This window comes from Physeter macrocephalus, chromosome 10 (genome assembly GCF_002837175.3).
Source record: "Physeter macrocephalus isolate SW-GA chromosome 10, ASM283717v5, whole genome shotgun sequence".
Taxonomy (NCBI): Eukaryota; Metazoa; Chordata; class Mammalia; order Artiodactyla; family Physeteridae; genus Physeter; species Physeter macrocephalus.
The window spans coordinates 51539636-51559002 of NC_041223.1; the positions used below are offsets into that span (position 1 = coordinate 51539636).

At 43.3% G+C, this 19367-nt stretch overlaps 2 protein-coding genes across 8 annotated transcripts in view; both read right to left on the bottom strand.

The window, feature by feature from the left end:
• LOC102983582 (coiled-coil domain-containing protein 162-like) overlaps positions 1 to 17195 on the bottom strand; it is a 63051-nt gene extending 45856 nt beyond the window's left edge. For 2 of the 7 annotated variants that reach the window (XM_055087570.1, XM_055087571.1), the window contains exons 1-5: positions 17064 to 17195; positions 15108 to 15246; positions 7050 to 7203; positions 5094 to 5189; positions 3901 to 4042 (exon numbers count right to left, since the gene is read on the bottom strand). In XM_055087570.1, the coding sequence (XP_054943545.1) occupies positions 3901 to 3931 (31 nt within the window). In that variant the 5' untranslated portion in view covers positions 3932 to 4042; positions 5094 to 5189; positions 7050 to 7203; positions 15108 to 15246; positions 17064 to 17195. Of the gene's footprint in view, positions 1 to 3900; positions 4043 to 5093; positions 5190 to 5539; positions 5784 to 7049; positions 7204 to 15107; positions 15291 to 17063 lie in introns of those variants that run through there. The other 5 variants (XM_055087568.1, XM_055087564.1, XM_055087569.1 and 2 more) reach the window with 4 other exon arrangements.
• A 7-nt stretch (positions 17196 to 17202) lies between these two features.
• The window catches only part of LOC102983289 (uncharacterized), a 56632-nt gene continuing 54467 nt past the window's right edge, over positions 17203 to 19367 (bottom strand). Inside the window, exon 14 of the mRNA XM_028494721.1 lies at positions 17203 to 17285. The gene's annotated coding sequence lies outside the window, so the exon portion shown is untranslated. The remainder of the gene's footprint in view (positions 17286 to 19367) is intronic.

Sequence of the window (19367 nt, forward strand, 5' to 3'; positions counted from 1 at the left end):
GGCCATGACTCACGGGCCCAGCCGCTCCGCGGCATGTGGGATCCTCCCAGACCGGGGCGCGAACCCGGTTCCCCTGCATCGGCAGGCGGACGCGCAACCACTGCGCCACCAGGGAAGCCCGTGGTGCTTTTCTTAAATAAGTGTTTGTTGAGGGGCTGCTGTGAGCCCAGGAGGACGTGGAGGGAATAAGGTTTTCAGGTCTCTGCTCTCCTGCACCAGCGATGTGAGGGCCAGGGCTACCCAGAGAGTGACAGACAGAAGGGGAACCTGTATCCCACCCTCAGCCTGAAGACAGTGTCTCAGTTATAGGAAAAGGAGCTTTCCTTTGCACACCTGGACCATGATGTTATGACAGGAAGGGACTCAGAGGACATTCAGGTAACAACACCTTGGACACTCAAGTTTCCTGGCCAGGAACAGGAAGAACCACCACCTGATGTAACTGGATCCTAGATCAGTGCTGTTAACATATGGGGACGGTAGGATGGGGGTGGGGGCCGCCAGAAAGAGAGGTGGTTAGGGGAAGAACTACAAGCAAGACCAAGGGGAGAGTGAACTCCTGCCAACAGCTGGCAACCCTTCCACCTAGTAGCCTACCTCCTCAACAATCAGCTAATTCATGCGTTTCCAAATTTATTTTATCCTCAGAAGCCTTTCAGCAAATGAAATCTTACTCAGTGACCCAGGATATCCAACAGACCAAGGCCAAGCATGGTGACAAGGAGGGGGCTGCCTACAGGCCATGTAGTTGGGCCCCTCCGCTCAAAAAGCCCCAAGGTGCCTCTGAGGAACCCAGGGCTCCTGGGACCATTTTAAAGGTCCTGAGCTAATCCATCACCTTCACTTGGGAGTCTTAGAGATTGAAGTCCAAGAGGTCATAGAACTGGTGGCATAGCTGGGACAGGAAACCTAGAGTCCTAAGTCACAGGCAGTATAAATTCCAGTGCTGCCTATTGTCTATGAATATTGAAATACTCTTAAATGGAACCAATCATAAAATAAAACTAATTAAAATAAATAATAATTTAAAAGCAAACTTACCTTGTTGATATATTCCTGTTAAGAGAAGTCTCCTCTTCCTAAGTGTTTTACAGGATGGGAGAAGAAACAGGATAAAGAACAAGGCAGGGGAGGGTAGAACTGTCAGGGAAAGATGGTAATCCATCAGAAACAGGGCCAAAAGAGAGTAAACAGAAGGACCAAAGGGCCCTTTGGCAGGCTTCTTGTTCTTGGCACTACTTGGTTTATATCCAGCTTTGCAAATGCTCCCTCTGGGTGAAGCATTGAATCCCGCTGTAGAATTTAGTTGGCACATCTAACATACTTCCTTTTCTACTAGTTGGCCTGAAATGGACTTGCGACTCAGTTTTAGCCAGTGAGACACAAGAAAAATCTACTGGAAGTCTTCGGAAAAAGATTTCCCTCCTTGATAAAAAGACAAAGCCCCTTAAGGAGAAAGCTTTTTTGCTCCTGTCTTCATCTTACAAGGATGAGGGAGACATTTTGCTGCCATAACCAGGATGGCAGAGCTGGGTGCCTGCACCAACATGAACTGCCTCCTTCTAGACCTCTTTGGAAAGATTAATACACTTTCTAATTTAAGTCATGACTAGTTACTTCTAGCAGATGCCCCCTAACTGGCACAGAGGGGTATTGGCTCAAAGGTGGGAGATCAGATAAAGCTTCTGAAAGAGTGGTTTGGAAGTTGAAATCTGAAGCATAAGTAGGAGTTAATCAGATGATGAAGCAGAGAGTGGGAGGACAGGGAAGTTTTCCACCAGAGGGGCCAGTTTGCATGAAGGTACTGAGGAGAGAGCATGGTGCATTTGACAAAATAAAAGAAGTTGAGGGTAGAGATATTGGCAGGATTCAGGTTGTGAAGATCTGGTTAAGGCACCCAGACTCTATTCTCAGGGCATTTGAAAGTCATTGAAGAGTTACAGGAGGGAAGTGACATAATCGGGTTTGCATTTTAAAATACTATCCTGGTGAATGGACGTGAAGGAGGCAAAGGGAATACAGGGAGTCCTTTGGAGGTTATGATCGTGGCCCAGCATTTGGATTTGGACTGGTGGAGGGGAGTGCTGAGGGAGGATGAAGAAAACTTGAAAGATATTAAAATAATAGGATAGTAGAACTTGGTGTCTGATTGTGGGGTATGATAGACAGAAATCAAAGATGGGTGTCCAGATTTTTTTTGCTTGGGCAACTGGGCAGGTGGTGGTTAACTGACAGGGAATAAGGAAGGAGGAGTACATTTAGGGGCAGTAAAATGAGCTCAGTTTGGGACACGGTGTCTCTGAGATGGAACAAGGCAGTTGAACATATGAATCTGATAGGATTGAGATTTGGACTAGACATGTAAATTTTGGAGTCATCGCATAAAGCCATCCAAGTTATAAAAGTAGTTGGGTTTGCCCATGGAGAGGGTGAGGAGTGGAGCAATATCATGGATAAGAGTATGAGGGAGCTCCGGGGCCAGACTGTTAGGTTGGAACCTGGGTTTCTTTTCTCTCTCGGCAAGTGACTTTTAGGCATATCATTTAACCTTTTTGAGTCTTGGTATTCTTATCTATAAAATAAGAATAATGAAAGTACCTACCTCATGGGATTATTGTGAGAATTAAAGAAATTAATAGTTAATAAAGCCTCTGAACAGATTTCAATCATAGACATTATTAATTAATAATGTTCTATTAATAGTGTTCAGGGCCAACTTATTGATTAGACACAGAAGGCACAGTGCTTAGGGCCCATAAAATGTTTTAATTTCTTTTAAAATCAGAAAAAGAAAGAATATTTAGGTTGAATAAAATGCTATAATTTATGATATTAATATATTTTTCTTTATATTAACACAGTTGTAAACTATAACTCTTCATGTTTTTTAATGGAGAAATGGGTCCACAAAGACAAAAGTGGCTAGAGTAATGGAAGTCAAAATGCAGCCCTGGCAGTGGTAGAAGTGGGACAGAACCCGAAAAGCAATATTTTCAGGATTGGCAGAGGTAGGGGACTTGACACAGAAGTCTGAGAAGGCATGGCCCACGATGTCGGAGGAAAACTGGAGAGAGTTGTGCTTTAGACGCTAAGGGCAGAGAGGCTTCAAGAAGGACACACTGTGTCAAATGCTGCTAAGGGGTCAGGTTGGAAGGGGACTGAAAAGTATCCAGGAGATTTAGTGACAAGGACCACAGTGCTCTCAGTGAGAGCAGTCTTGGTGAGATGAGGAAGACAGATCACAGTTTCTAAGGAGTGGATGGAAGGTAAGGAAATGGAAATGGCTGGTGCAGAGACTTTGGCTCTGAAAAGGGGACTCTTTAAATGGGGGCACTGGCTAGCATACCCCATGTCCAGACAAGTCTCTGTCTAGTTCCAGAATCATGCAGAATTGTTTCAAGTTATGATACTAGGGGGACTACTGGCTCTTGGTACCTTAGAGCTTCAGGGAGACAAGTCCGGAGAAGGGAGTGCTTGCCTAGGAGTCCATGGGCTAGCGGAGTGATGCAGACAGGAGCCAGGCTGGAGGTGTTCACCTGGGGCCTCTGTCATACCCTGCCAACTCCAGCCCGAAATGTGTGAGACTCACAAGGAAAAGCAGCCAGTTGGAGTTCAAATTGGTTTCAACGGACCGCCCCCCATGAAGTTTGTTCTAGTTTTAAAATTAAAAGAAATGGATATACCACTGATCATGGGACTTGCTGTGAAAGAACGTTACTTTGGAGGGGCTCTCACGGGCTACCCCTGCTTCACTGCTGCTCCCGTGCGGCATAAGCACAGTCCCGGGACCCTGGGAGAGGCTATGGGATGGATGAAGCTATCTAGTCCATCTCCCAGATAGAAAGGTCCTTCAGTACAATACAGCACTGGTCAAGTACGTAGACCGTTCACCAAGAATACCTGTGTATTTTTGTCCAGTGTGGCCTGCCATCCTGGGGGACCCTCCATGATCATATGATAGTTACTCAGAAGGACATCTTCCATTAGCAGCTGCATGCCCGCCAGCTCTCCATAAGCCACCTTGAGGTCACGGTCACTCAGCCTACAGAGGCATAGTTAAAAACAAAAAGGTACAAAATGAAACCAAAACATCCGTTTTGAACACTTCTATGTATCCTTTACACGTGGTTTTGAGGGAGAAAATTAGGAGTAGTTGTGTTTACAAGCCTCATGCTCTCAACTATTAAAAAAAAATCCATAAAAATCAGAGCAACATATCTAGCTCAAAGTCCCCCTTGAACATATCAGACTTTCGGCTCTGTGTGGAAGTCCAAGTCTCCTAAACCTTATGGTGGTGTTCGTATGTGGTATATGTGTAGTGTGATACATGTATGCACAGGGAAAATACTGGAAAAAAAACAAAATGAACTGTGACCGTCCCCTAGTGGGGGACTATGATTAATTTTTTTTTAAACCATTCTTACTATTTTACTTAAAAAAAAAATCTTTTCACTTATGGAAAATTTTGAGCACATACAAAAGCAAACAGAATAGTTACCATCAGCCGGCCCTAAGAATCACCAACCTATGGCCAGTCCTGCCCCATCTTCATCACTCCCCACCTCCATATTATTTTGAAGCAAATGTGTCATTGACTTTAATGTTGTTCATAATACTTTTAAAATATTTTCTATTTAAAAAAATGAAAACACAATAATACTTGCTTAAATAATCAGGGGGAAACATATAATTGAAAGAAATTCTCCCTTTGAGCCCTGCTTAAAGAGTTCTCTTCCTACTACTGTAGGTTGGTCAGTAGTCACACATCTCTGAACCGCCAGCCTGGGAGTTACTCTAAGCGGCCCCGAGAGTGACCAGAAATGGATGACCACTCCCCCAGATCATTATTAGCCATGAGTATTTCAGCTGTTTCAAGTCTGATGCCAGCTGAAACCATGATTTTCTTCTGTCATAAGAAAACATGACTCACCTTGCAGCACTGGATTTACAGTTTCATAACCAAACACCTTGCTTATCTCATAAATTATTCACCACTGACTAGAGTATGAAGGATCAGACCTACGGACCCAATGACACCTGCTTTGCGGTCTGCATTCGGCTCTCTCTGTGACAAGTGGGAAGACCTATCCTACCTGCATCTTATATTCTAGGGTATCTGGGCTGCTACTTGTAACTGGAAACGGTCCTCCACCTTCCAGAAATGCTCTCCAAGGGAACAGCACAAATGCCTAAAAGAACCAAATAATAAATATCATAATGCTGCATAATAATGTCCATAAGAAACAGACATTTGTATATGAACAAGAATTCTGTGTCTGCACACTAAAACACTGTGGGATGATTTCTCTATTATGTAGAAATAGTTCTTGATGGATAGTCCCCGATGATGCACAGGAGAGAGTAATAATCTTATTTTTTAAATTGATTTTTCAGAAAGTGACTAAACACAGAGGGTACTTAAGATTTCAGTGTAAATAGTCAACACCAGTATTTAGAAGTCCCAGAATAGTATAAAACCAATGGTACATATTTATAATAAAAAAAGTAAACTTACTCAAATTTTTTCAATATTACAAACCTTAAATATTTGTCCTTTATCTCCATTGTGCTCCAGTTCTAGGCACCAACTCAAAACCAATGTCACAACATTACACATGGGCCTCTGTCTTCTCCACATCACTGTCCAACAGCCAAGGCATCCCCTACTCCTTGGGGCATGACATGCAGCCCTGGATATAGTGCGCCTGTCCACCTGACCCCATTCTACACTTCCAGACTCGGTACTGGCTTCAGACAATTCCTAGAGTTGGAGTTGATTCAGGTAGCAGGGAGCCAGGACACCTGCATCCACCTAACCCCAGACAACACTCAAAGGCAGCAGGAGCAGGCCCAATGGTCACGGTCCAACGCTGTCTTCGGGTCTAAATGAGGGTCAAGGCTTGGGCCAAGAGTCACTGTCTTGTAGCTAGGGAAGGTAGAAGTGTGAGACTTACATGGGGTTGATGCTGGCATTACTTGGCTTAGCTTTGTAACATAAAAACATTAAGTTGGAGGTTTTGGAGTCAAAAGATCTGGGCTTGTGAGGTGGTTTTAAAGATATGCCCACAGGGACTTCCCTGGCGGTCCAGTGGTTAAGACTTTGAGCTTCCACCGCAGGGAGCACGGGTTCGATCTCTGGCTGGGGAACTAAGTTCTCACTGTGAGGCCAAAAAAAAAGAAATAGATATGTCCACAAATTCCTTTTTTTTTTTTTTAAGATTTTTTTTTGATGTGGACCATTTCTAAGTCTTTATTGAATTTGTTACAATATTGCTTCTGTTTTATGTTTTGTTTTTTTGGCCACGAGGCATGTGGGATCTTGGCTCCCTGATCAGGGATCGAACCCACACTCCCTGCATTGGAAGGCGAAGTCTTAATCAATGGACTGCCAGGGAAGTCCCAGTCCACTAATTCTTTGATTCTCTTCCCATTAAGAGGTGCAGCACTTTGACCACAGCCTCATGAGAGATCCTGAACCAGAACTACCCAGCTAAGCTGCTCCCAGACTCCTGAGCCTCAGAAACTATATGAGATAATTAATGTTTATTGTGTTAATCTGCTAAATTTGGGGGTAATTTGCTCTGAAGCCATAGATAACTAATACAGTTTGTGACCTAGTGTTGCCATGACTATGCAGCAGTCTGATCTCTGGCCTTCTAGAACCTCAAACTCTTTAGTTGTAGCAGGTGGGTAATATAGTTAGTGCCTAGGAGCAATAATAGTTGCCAGGATTACACTCGATAACGCATGCTGTTACCGGGCTGTTCAAAACTCAGCTGCTGACCTAATTTATGTATCGTACTTGCTATCATTATTATTTATTACATGGAAGAGATCAGGTGTTGGTTTTGCTACCAGCTGTGCGCAGATAAGCTGTTGTCCCAATTAGCCTGTTGAGCGGTTTAGAGGGAGAGCCCCTGACTGGGAATAACAGCGGGCCATGGGGGCCTAGCTCACTCTACCACGTGAGTGAAGGGGAGCCTACCAAGGCTAAAGGGCATTCCAGCACAATGCACGTTTGATTGGTATAAAAATAGCTCTCAACACACCTGGAGGCTCTGTGGATCCAGCGGCTGTGGCAGGCTGAGCTGGGAAGCAAAGATGCTCTTCATGAGAGAGTTGCTCAGTGGAGGCAACCCATGCTACATGTCCTCTGTGACAGACAGGTAGGCAGGAGCATTTCCAGCTGCCAAAAATGTTCTTCTACCAAAACAGGAAGGGAATCTCATTAACAGCAGTTACTCAAGTTTCTAAAGCTCAAAACTCTCTTCAAGGTTACTGGAGCAAGATAACATTTTGAGATATCAACAGGTTTCTTCCCCAGCAACATCATCCCTCACTCCCTTTTCTTTACACATTGCCCTTCACTCTCACAATTCACAGCCCTCAAGAGAAAGGTAGCTATCCTCTAGACTAGCATGGTCTAACTGCAGAACTTTCTGCAGGGCGGAAATGTTCCATATTTGACTGTCCAATACGGTAGCCACTAGCCACATGTAGCTGTTGAGCACTTGAAATGTGGCTACCATGACTGAGGAACTGAATTTTAAGTCTTATGTCACCAAAATCAATACTAATTTAAACTTTTAAATTAAAATAGCCACATGTGGCTACTGTACTGGACAGCTCAGCTGTAGCTCTAGAACAAAGACATCAGTTGTTGAATTTATTTTAAGACCAGTAGCTGAGACAGCAATTCTTGATATGTAAAACCAAATTTTAAGTTAAATTATAAGAGCCTGGGGTTTGAGAGAGAAAGCTTCTTGTTTTGTTTTGAACAAAACTTGGCTTTGCATATCAAGAACCAAAAATCCTGAAGACTAGAGCATGAAATTTATACCATAAGTCACAGAGAAGGAAGTCTGCTTGATAAATTACAATCATTTTCTTGCCCCAAAGGAAATGAGTTTAGCGAGCAAGGAAAGACTGTCTCTAAAGCTTAGATCTTGTGGATGCCCAAGAAAAGATGATGAAACAGGATCAGTTGCGGGGGATCCAAAAGGTCCCCAGGACAGAAGGGATCTTTTGCCTAAAATCCTCCATGGGCTTTGCCAAGTCATGCATAAAGCAGATATCAAAAAGGAGATTAGCAATGACTGAGGGAGATGTTATCACTGATGGAAATGAGGCAGCCTCCCAGAGATGAGCAGATAGTCAAGTGTTGTGGAAAGACCTGGGGAGTGCCTAAGACCCCACAAGGGGGTGTCCAAGTGAGGTGCTGAGCAGCAGGCCAACCAGAAGAGATCTGGGATTGGACAGAGATGGGTGAGGTAGCCACTCCTCTTCAACTGCTGGGATGATTTATAAGCACCCCCAGGAATTTAGATCACCTCTGAGAAGGATAAAGGAGGAGAAGGGTATGGTGTAAGGCTTAAGTTAAGGTCCAGTATTAGTGCTGCCTTGACATCTGGTAAAATTGGGAGGGCTTTGAATGACCTAACTATAAGTTCCCCTGTCTACTCTGCTCCCACGGGTAAGGTCCCCTAGTCAAACAAACTTCCTTATCAAAGGGACCAAGTACAATCCCTGTTTATCCCCAAGTAGTGGTTTCAGTTCCCTGCCAGACCACAAAATTATTTAAATGAACCAATCACATCCTCCTATGGGAACCAGGAAGCACTATATCCTCTTGATACTACAAAGCCTGCCTCTCAAGCCCCTAGCTGTTCACTCTGGTCACAAGTACAAATCCTCTGTGACCCTGCATGGCATGCAATGTTCTATTCCCCTCGGCTGTGAGTATGTGTGACGAGTAAACTGCTGTTGATCTCATCTGTCCAGTACTTAGTGTCATGTGTTTGGCCATCCCCATAACCTTGGGGCCATACCCTCTCTCACCAACAGGGTAAAGAGGAGGCAATTAAAACAAAGGTAAAAGGGGATAATCTTGAATTAATTGATTTTATATCTCAAACTGACCACTTTAAACTGTAAATGTGACTGAATGACATGGAATTGAAAAGTTTAATTTTTTGTCATCAGCAGAAGTAGGGGCTTATGAACTTAAGTTCAAAGACAGATAAAGGTAGCTCTATTATTTGCATATCAAACCACTGTACTACTGCAAAAATCATACCACCCTTTTCACGTTTTTGTGAGAATTAACAAAAGATAGTTGCATACAGTTATATACTGAGACACTGAATAAAAACATTGACTTATCCTGATAGCTCAAGGATGGCGCTTGGAGTTGCTCAATGGATATATAAACATTTTCTCCTGTTTCTCATATCATTCACATGCTTTCTCATGATTCTCAATGAGCCCTGCCAAGAGGCCCATGATTCATTCAACACCCATGTGACAGTGATGTATCAAGCATCTACTATGTACAGGGCACTGTGTCAGGAACTGTCTGAGATACAAAGATGGGTCCCCCATGGGTCTGACCTTCTAGCCCAGTAGGGCCCAGTGAGGCAGAGCTCATTATCCAGCCGCTTCTGACCTTCCTCTAAACTCCCAAGGCACTTTCTACATATATACCTCCCTTATAGGTTGTATATATCTACTTAAAACAATGGTATTGCAGACAAAAAAATGTCGCCTGCCATTCCACTAAACAAAGAATGTTGCCTGCCACCAAGTCATCAGCTGATACAGCTGCCCCCCAACAGTGCACCCTGAGGGGAATTCAGGATAGAAAAAAACAGGATACTGGCCCTAGATAGGTAAGATGCATATCTAAGAAATAATTTTAATGAGTCCAGACTCTTGCATCTTCCCATACGTAGAAAAGCACTAAAATCATTAACTTGTGATGTCTGTTTTTTGTGATTAGCAGTAGTCCTTTGATGTTCAACCACATGGGTTTTTTGCTGTTTTTTCAGCAAAAACTCCTCTATATCCTGGCTCCTCCCTTACCTCTTCAGAGCAGATTGTCAGAGCTATCTGAGAGACTATCCCCCAGGCTATAGTCCTCAGTAAGGTTCCCGAATAAAACATTTGCAACTTTTAGGCTGTGCATTTTTCTTTAGCCAACAGTACCAAAAAGCGGAGTATTCTAATGGAAACATTTATTTTCAGCCTAAATCAAGAGCACAGAAGCCCAATATCTCATAAACCTCTTCCTGGTTGACTCCTTCCATGTCATTCCTATGCTTTTCTCCCACCAATCCACAAAATTATTTTCTCTCTCTCAGCCTCTGGGTCCAGCTTTGTTTGCACCTTACTGTTGACTGTATTGCTTATATTTTAAAATTTCTTTTTTGCTTATTATGATGTTTTAACATCTTTAAAAAACCTTGCTGGCTGGGGAGAGACTGCCCTTCCCTGCATAGCCAATTCTTAGAGATAGCTAAGGGCCCAGCATGCCTTTGATATGCAAACTGACCAATCTGAGCCATACTTCCTCTGACCCTTGCAACCCAGGAGGCAATATTTCTCTCCTTTAATCATCCCGGGGCTAGTTAACAGACAACTAGAGACCTCTCCTACAGACCAAAGCCCGCTGGAATTTTTCAAAGTAGCCGATCTTAAACTGTTCCCCTGCCCTGCCTTGCCTTGCCAGGTCATGGCCTAAGCACTCTCCTTGCTCCCGACCTGTGGCCCTGTATGACATGGCATGATGGATGTTTCTAGGAACTGAGTATAATAATTTTGTTTTCCTGAGTCTCTCCTGTGTCTCCTCTTGTGGCTGCACCAGACTGATTTTCACATAAGAGAACACAGAACATTGACTTGCTCTCTTATCTTGGTAAGTTTGTGCAGAACTTTTAACTACTAAGTGCCACAAACAACCACAATTCTTGGCAGAGTTTTAGAGCCCCAAACACTAGGTCTATTAATTTATAGATGCTTGGAGACTATTAAAAAATATCAAGGGGCTTCCCTGGTGGTGCAGTGGTTGAGAGTCCGCCTGCCGATGCAGGGTACACAGGTTCATGCCCCAGTCCGGGAAGATCCCAGATGCCGCGGAGCGGCTAGGCCCGTGAGCTAAGCCATGGCCGCTGAGCCTGTGCGTCCGGAGCCTGTGCTCCACAACGGGAGAGGCCACAACAGTGAGAGGCCCGAGTACTGCGGGAAAAAAAAAAAAAAAAAAAATCAATACAGTTCAGATGTAAATATGACTGCTACTGTAAGCTAGAGAACCATAGCACATGATACACTCTCTAGAGAGACGAGAGTCAGATTCTAGGCACCACCATTGATCAAATCATTGGTTATCCTTTTCCTCACTTTCCTAATTCTTCAGTCTAGATCACTGTCCTTGATAGGTCCCACCTCTCCTTTATCAATAGTACTGCTTATTAGGGAGCTGTACAGTGTAATGCTATGTATAGAAAGGGGTCTCAGAATGATATTTAACGTTTTTAGCACTATATCCTCTTTTATTTCCTTCCTCTCCATGGACCCCATATTTTGAAAATTTTTCTACCAAATTAAGCATTCTCCTGTTTTTAACTCAAAGCCACATAAACACCTAGCCTAAGCTCTGAGCTGCAGGAAGAGATGAAGAAACATGATATAAAGGAAAGAACGGGGCTCTGAAGTCAGACAAACCCTGTGAATGTAAGGTCTGCTACAACAAGCTTGTGACCCTGGGGCAAATTATGCAACTTCTCTATTTCCTCATCTGTAAAGATGGTGAAATGATTGCTATCCCACGGAGTTGGCACATGGCGGGAACTCAACCAAAGCAAGTTCCTTCTCCTCCTTATCTCATTCGTTCTTATGATTCCAGTTAAAAAAAAGAAAGAAATGTGACATTTTCTTTACCTGCAAAACTTTTGTGCAAACGTGTCTTTTTCATCATGTCTTTAGAAATACTGAAGACAGCTCACTGTGACAACTTACTCAGACCCTCAGTTGGTAAACCTGGCCTGAGCCTTCTGCTGGGGTAGGTCTGATCAGTGCAGCTTGCCAGCAGCACTCAAGATACAGGGAAACTCATAGGAATGAAAGGTCAGCTTGTTGCTTGTGCCAGGGCTACACCGGCCAACTGCCAGCCCCTATTAAAGTCAGGTCTCCCCAGCAGTCCACTAAAATACAAGGATAGATGCATCATATTCTCCAAACTGTTTTGCCACACTCCAGCTGCCTTACTGTCAATAAGCAGTCAAGGGTTTCCTAGAATACCAGTCATCATGTGTGTGAGAGAGTTAGCCATAATGTGATCCCAGGCAAGCTAGCTGTAGCCACAGGGAGCAGGGAATTCATGGGACACATGCTAGGGTTTTTCCTGGATGCAAGGATATGAAAAAGTAAATGAAACCCAAAAAATGTCTGCAAAGTGGCCCGGAGGAGGCCAGGCAAAAGTTGTGGCTCTTCACTTCTCAGACGCTGGAGACCAGGAGCACATGGCGCCTTCTCTGTGTCTCCCAGAAATCCCCAGATAACCCTGAAGCACACTTTAATATCTGTGTGTTCAGAGACACTTAAACTAGGTGAGCATAAAGATAAATTGAAAAATGAAGAGAAAACCAACACAAATTCGAGGACTAAGAAATTGGTGTTGCTTCTTGAGAGATTGCTTGATGTACTCTTAAATCCGGCTTATTGCAGAAAGTTAAGGTACCTTTGGTTTATTTCCTTAAATTCCTCCTTTTTACCGTAATCACTCTGAACATCAATAATACACTAAGATCAGTGGCACTCTGCATGCCATATGTTTTATTCTGTCCTATAGAATTCCTTTGAGGGACTTTTTTTTTTTTCTGGTTTCCCTCCATTCTTGAATTTCAAGAGAATTCAATCCTTTAAATCAGGGAGTGGCAAACTCTTTCTTAAAGGGTCAGATAGTAAATATTTTCAGCTCTGTGAATCATATAATCTCTGTTGCAACTATTCAACTCTGTGGTTCTACTGTGAAAGCATTCAGAGGTTATCTATAAATGAATAGGCCTGGCTGTGTTCCAAATAAAACCTTCATTTCTGGACACAGAAACTTGAATTCCACATAATTTTCATGTGTCACAAAATACTACTCTTGAGTTTTTCCCTCAACCATTTAAACACATTTAGCCCACAGGCCTTACAAAATCAGGCAGGGGCCTATGACAGTAGTTTGCTGATCCCTAACTTAAACAGATGAGATTGATTAGAACCAATGTACTACTGAAGCATTTACCATTGGCGCGAATGGTTAATTCACCTGAAATTAAAGATAAGCTCAATCCTCAGGCATTTCTTGCACTGGCTAATAAATAACTCTTATAGGTTGGTGGACATGCCCAGAGGTGAATGACAGGCCCTGGGCAATGTGATTCTGATGCCATCGGAGGACAGCACCAATTTCTATCGTGTCCTTGGCAGAGGACAGGTCGACAGGAGCAGAGTGAAACTTTTGTGCCTAGAAACATTAAACTTTCTTGCAATCTGAGCTGGTCCATGCCACAGAGAAGCAGAGGCCAGATATGAGGGGACTCTATGGGGCCACTGTCCTGTTGCCCTTGAGCTACATGCTTCTTCTCCTCCCCTGGTCTATGGAAGTATGCTGTTCTCATTCCAGGTAAGAGTTCCTTCTTTTCAAACTCTGGAGAAGGCTTCAGTTTACATAAGCAAAAAGTTCCCTGGGGTAAACAGTCATATTTACTCAGTTGGTGAGCTCTGGGAAGGGTGAGGGAACTTCTCCAAGCTTCCTGTCTCTTTTGGTTATCTAAGGACTTCTCCTTGCTTGCAGGTTCAGCACTAAGTAAAATCCTCAAGCGGAAAGACATTTATCTTTCAGCTTCTCCTTTCCTCTTGCCTCTTGCCTTCTCTTCAGAGTCTCCCTTTCCATCAATCCTGCTGCTGTCTGGCATCCATCCTAGTTCTCAGGCTTTGGAGTCAAATGCACATAGGTTCTAATTTTGGTCTGCTACTCACTGGCTGTGTGATTCCAAACACAGACACACCCCAAAGACCTATGAAGAAAAAAGGCTGGAGGAAATGCTATGAATGAAGGACTCCTGGTTCCTTCTGAGGTCCTCTGAAAAATATACTGAATATACTGAAACCAGTCATAGGACACAGTGCCCTCCATTCCTGCAGACTGAGAGCACCAGGGCAGAGAAAGCCCCACAAAGCAGTTCCTGGGGGAAGCAGAGTGGTTCCCCTGGGAGAAGAGGAGCAAGCTGAACTCCATGGAGCTGGAATCCAAGAACTTCTGGGGTATAGTCCTATTTCTTCATCCTATGTAAATTCCTTGCAAATTCTGACTTGAGATTTCAGAGCCCAGAGGGCTAATGAATGGCCATCATGACAATTAGTCAAAACCTCTATATCCTTTGTGCTTGACAAAGCTACAGCTCCCAAAGCTGTTTGTCAATCAAAAGAAAACAAATTAGCCTGACTTTTTGTCCTGCTGAATCTGCATTCTAAATCCAGAGTCCCATGATGCTCAGAGTAAGAAAAAGCAGAGCAGAAAGAGAAAATATGGTTCAGTACAAGCCCCACATTTCTATTCTCTATGGACACTCATGCTAATGGTGGGAAGTGATTATAATCCACAGATAAAAGCACTGCCCTCCCACGTCCCCCTCATTGACTAAATACTCACACTGGGAATTTATCAAATGAAGTTAATTAATTTTGACAATTTAAGAATAAGCAGAGACCCTCAGGCCTGACCTCTTCCCTTCCCATACACAGTCTTATTATTTATACAGGAAACATTGTGACTCTTAATCCAAGCTAATTTTTTCATCAGTCATGATTAATTAACCAACTAAACATTCTTTTTGAATGCAGAGTATTTAATACCTACAAGGCCAGAGGTAAATTAACTTATTTATAAATTTAACTCAGGTGGTGAATTCCATTGGTTTCAGATGTGCAGTGAAAATTCTGTTTTCTTGAAAGGTAATTAAGGGCTGAAAAAACTCTTAGGAAGAATCATCTTCAGAAGTATAAAAAATGTGATTCCCAATAAAACAGCCTGTTATGCAAACTAACTATACTGAAATCACATTTAATAAATCAAGAATATTATTATCCAACAAGAACACAGTTCACCTGGACAGCCTCTGCTGCCGAACGTGTTTGGTAGCAGCAGTGTTCTGGATCAGGTTGTGCCCCCGACTATTTTAAGCTCCTTATCTAATAGTGCCAAGAGTGGCCTCCCTCCATGATCACTCAGAAACACCTGCCCCACAGAATTTATTAGACAGGATTAGCACTCCAGCCCTTACCGGATGAGGTATCTCACTGCAGCGTCAAACTGCAGAAACATAACCTCCCTTTGAAGGAGGAGGACCTGGGACACCAGAGTGGGGTCTTGGGGGCTCTGGAGGCTGTCAATCATTTTCTGCAGCTCTTGAAGCTCAGACCCTAGAAGATGGACGACATTTTACTCAGTGTGAAACACAGGCTACCCTAGCTACCATGTGAATCATTTCACCTCCAAAGCTAACTTTTTACCTAAATTGACTTCTCTTTGTTTGTGAGTATACTAATTATACGTTTTGCAAGATCAGCAAAGTCTTATGTTCGAGAACCAACCCACGGTCTGGTTTATCTTTCCTTCCTTCCTTCCTCCCTCAGGAATGTAATAACTTGCTCTGCTTTTCAGCAGAATAAGAACATACTGTTGAAAGAAAGTTTCAGTGTTTATAAGGCTACAGACTCTAAATAGATTGAAAAAGAGAAATTACAAGGAATGGGAAAGTATAGGCCTCAGTAAGACTATTAGGGGCTTGAAATTACTATAAACCAGCACTCATTTCTCATAGCCATGTCATTCAAATCCGCCCTGTCACTGGCTCATCCTGTCAATGGCTCATAGATTAAAGAAGACTCAGGACCATCCAAGGCAAGCAAAAATATGTATACATATATGTATACACACACATACATAGATCCTTCTAGGAGAGTCTCATCATTTCAGGAGTAGATGTGGGAGATCCTAAATTGGCTTATTTCTTGGACCCTTACTGCAAAAGATTTATATGTGTTTTGGATGGAAATTTAAGTTAGAGGCCTTTTGGGGCACTCAATACTGGTTTGAGGAACCTGGCCTGGGTCTAGGTGGCTGTACTAGCATCTCTATTATTGGCTCAGGAAATGAGCTGCTTAGAATGGGAGAGCACAGCAAGAAAATGACAAGCCCTTAGGGAGCACTGATGGGGCAGGTGGGTGGGCCCCATTTCCAGGGCTACCAGAATGTCAGCTGATCTGAAATGCTCATCAGCTCCCTGTGGGGACAGTGATAGTTTTCTACTTAAGAGGACATCCCTGCTATGGGAAGAGAAGGATTGTGGAAATTGATCACCGTCCCTGATTGTAGCCCATGGCAGAAGTGAGATGGGAGATCCACGAAACATTTCTGGAGTTACTCTATGTCAACCTCTCATCCAGACTTGAGCAGCCTTGTACACTATCTGGCCTGGTACTGGATCTCTTCCTACATTTCTGGCACAGAAGGCAGGGGAACTGAGGGAGCCGGGAGGCTGTCCACGAGAGCCTGATCAGGGCAGAGCCAGGTCTGAGAATGGTTGCTAATATGTACTTGCAATATATGCTCTTGGCTTTAGGAAAACATGAGCAGTCCAGATTTCATATCCATTTAATGTTTTACACACCACAGAAAAATGTTTTTTGGGTATTTTCCCAGCCACAAAAGAATTGGGGCCAATCATTAGAGTTTTTATGAATCCTCTATAAATCTGATGGTCATATTGGGCTGAAAAGAAACTTCCACCAGAAGAGGAGTCACAGATCAAATTGTACAAGAACTTTAAGAATGTTGTACTGGATGGGAGGAGTGATGGTCAGTGAGCCTTATTTGTTCAAGGCCTAATGTGGCTGGTCTACAAGCAAGACACTCTGTCAGGCTATGCAGCAACCAGGGGGAAAGGTTTATCATCCCCTGCAATGACAATGAAAAAAGAATATGAAGTTGTACATACCCTGTGATTAAAGCTCTGTAAAATGTATTTGGGCAAGGGCTAGAAGGAAGTAAGGATAAATAAAAAAAATATTTCACTTGTTACAATGGTTGGATTACAGGTGATTTTTCTCTTTTCATTATTTCCATTACTGTTTATATAATGCTGTGTGTGCACTTTTATACGATCACTTCCCAGCAAAATTGTTCTGTGCTGACAGGTGGCATTATCATTAAAGTACAGGTGTGGAGGAGGGCCTACCTTTTCTTTGTTACGCACTGATAACAGTCCTAATTTGGGCCTCCTTTTCTTGTGGGCTCACACGTCTCAGTGGGAGCAGAGCTAGCAGGCACAGGCAGGGAGGCAGCCTTTCTGTGAGGAGGGGGCAGATGGTTGCCGTGTGGTCGTGGGGGTGGTGGGAGTAGACCCTCCTCCGGGAAACAAATGAGCCTCTTCTTGTGCCTTTCCCCAGGAGGGTTCCATCTGGGAAATCAGACAGAGAGAGCAGAATCACAGTGGCCCTGCCTCCATGTGAATACTCAAAGCCAGTACATTTTGTTCCTGAAACCCTGAGATCAGTGTGTAGTGCCTGGGTTTAATTGGCCTCCTAATTCTTTAAAAGAAAATCATAATGTAAACTCCTACATTCTGATTCCATCCTCTGCTTCACACTGACTCCAAAGGGAGTTGCTGGCTTTCAGGGAAGGAGAAAATTTGGCAGGGTCCACAGAACTAGCCCACAGTATCTAACAGCTGCTTCCTCAGTCAAGTGGGAGGACCACAGCTGAAATTCGAAGTGTCTCTTTAAAAAATATTTTAAAGCACATAAGTCTTCAAAAGTCACTTTAACTCCAAACAGCTCTGGAATGGCTAAAAGGAGTTGGGTGGGTCTATGAACAAACCCATCTCCTGTTTTCACCTTAGTTCTCCTTGCCTCCTCTGGGAAGCAGGCCAGGAACTGAGCAGCCTAGCCTTTTAAAAAAGATGATTATCTTAGAATGGAATTTTTTTTAGTTCAGTTTGCTCTTTATCTATTTTCAGCAAAGCAGAGTATGTAAAACTTTGCACATTTTCCCTGGAGCACAAATGTTTTTACTGGCAAAATGACAAGGTGTGTCTCTCTAGTTGTACACCTTGGAAAGCCTGGGCCCCAATTATTTCAATGGTTTCCGGTTCATAAGCATATAAATAGTAAAAAACCAATTTCCTTCATCCTCATTTCTAGGTCCTCAACAATTTGGCCTGATTTACCACTATCCCTCAGTGTTGCACTGGTGGGTTCATCATTCTCTCTGGACTGGCCACGTGTAGTCCTGCCTGTTATCTTTGCCAGTATCCTTTTCTTGTCCCCCTTTAGGACAAGCCCTCCTATTTTCTCCATTGATTCAAGTGAGGGCAAGTCCCCCCAGATCACCCTCCCTGCGGGCTCTTCCCTCCCAGCTGCTACAGAACTTCCTATGCAGTGACTTCTTTTGGAAACATGGCTCTGGCTCTACCTCGGCTTCTATCTCATCTTCTCGAGGGCAGGGATAGCATTCTTCCTGGCCCATCCTCCTTTCTCCTGTCCCTCATCTACAGTCCAGCCCCACACCCTCCCAACATCCAGCTCCACTGGAGAGCATCTTAGTTTATTTTCTGAGTTAACCCCTTACGACAGCCCCCATATTAGCAAAAGGAAAGGAGCTAAGAGTGCTTTGGAACTTCTGTAATCTCTTGATACTTATATCGAAGCCTTGCTAGTAGGCCTGCAACAATTCTGTGCTTTCTGCTGAGGTAGCACCAACCCCTTCTCTTCTTCATGCTGCCTCTCCTCAGATATAGGCATCAATCTTCCTCCTGGAACAAGTCAGAATCTCCCACAAACATTTCCTTGATGCACCGCCCAGAGAGGAATAGATTTAGATTATATCATGTTTGTTTTAAGACCACTAAGTTTAGATAGGCATGTTACCTCATTTCTTTGGCTCTTCTCACACTTTAAAATCCTTGTCTACTATGTTATAATATACTGCTCTTAATTGATTAATATTTACATGACTAATGACATAATTAGGATGGGAGTCAAATTATTAAAATAGTAAGATCAGTTTCACTGCTTCTGATAAACCCAGCTTACTAAGCATTTCAGTGTCTTTAATTTACCACATGCGTTTACCTGAGAACTTGTGCTGAGTTAGGGTTCACGGATTAGCACTGGGCAGATAAAAAAAAAGCCTCAACTGTTCTTACTAACAGGACTACCGGGTCATTGTTAGCTAACTGAGGGCTGTCTGCAAGCTTCTTGACAGTGAATGCTTGGCCTTGACCTTGCCACATTAGTTCACGAAGCCCAGGAGGGGAAAGGGAATGAAAGCAAAGCTAATATTTAATGGGGACTTGTACATCCTTCTAGAATTTTTACAGATTTTAATCCACAGAACACCTCTCTGAGACAGGTGTTGTCACCCCTGTTTTACAGATAATAAACATAGAGCCAGGGAGTAAAGTGCCCAGCTTTTAGTAAACCAAGTGACAGAGGCAGGGTAAAAACCCAGGCCCCCCAAATTCTGACTTGGCATACTTCAT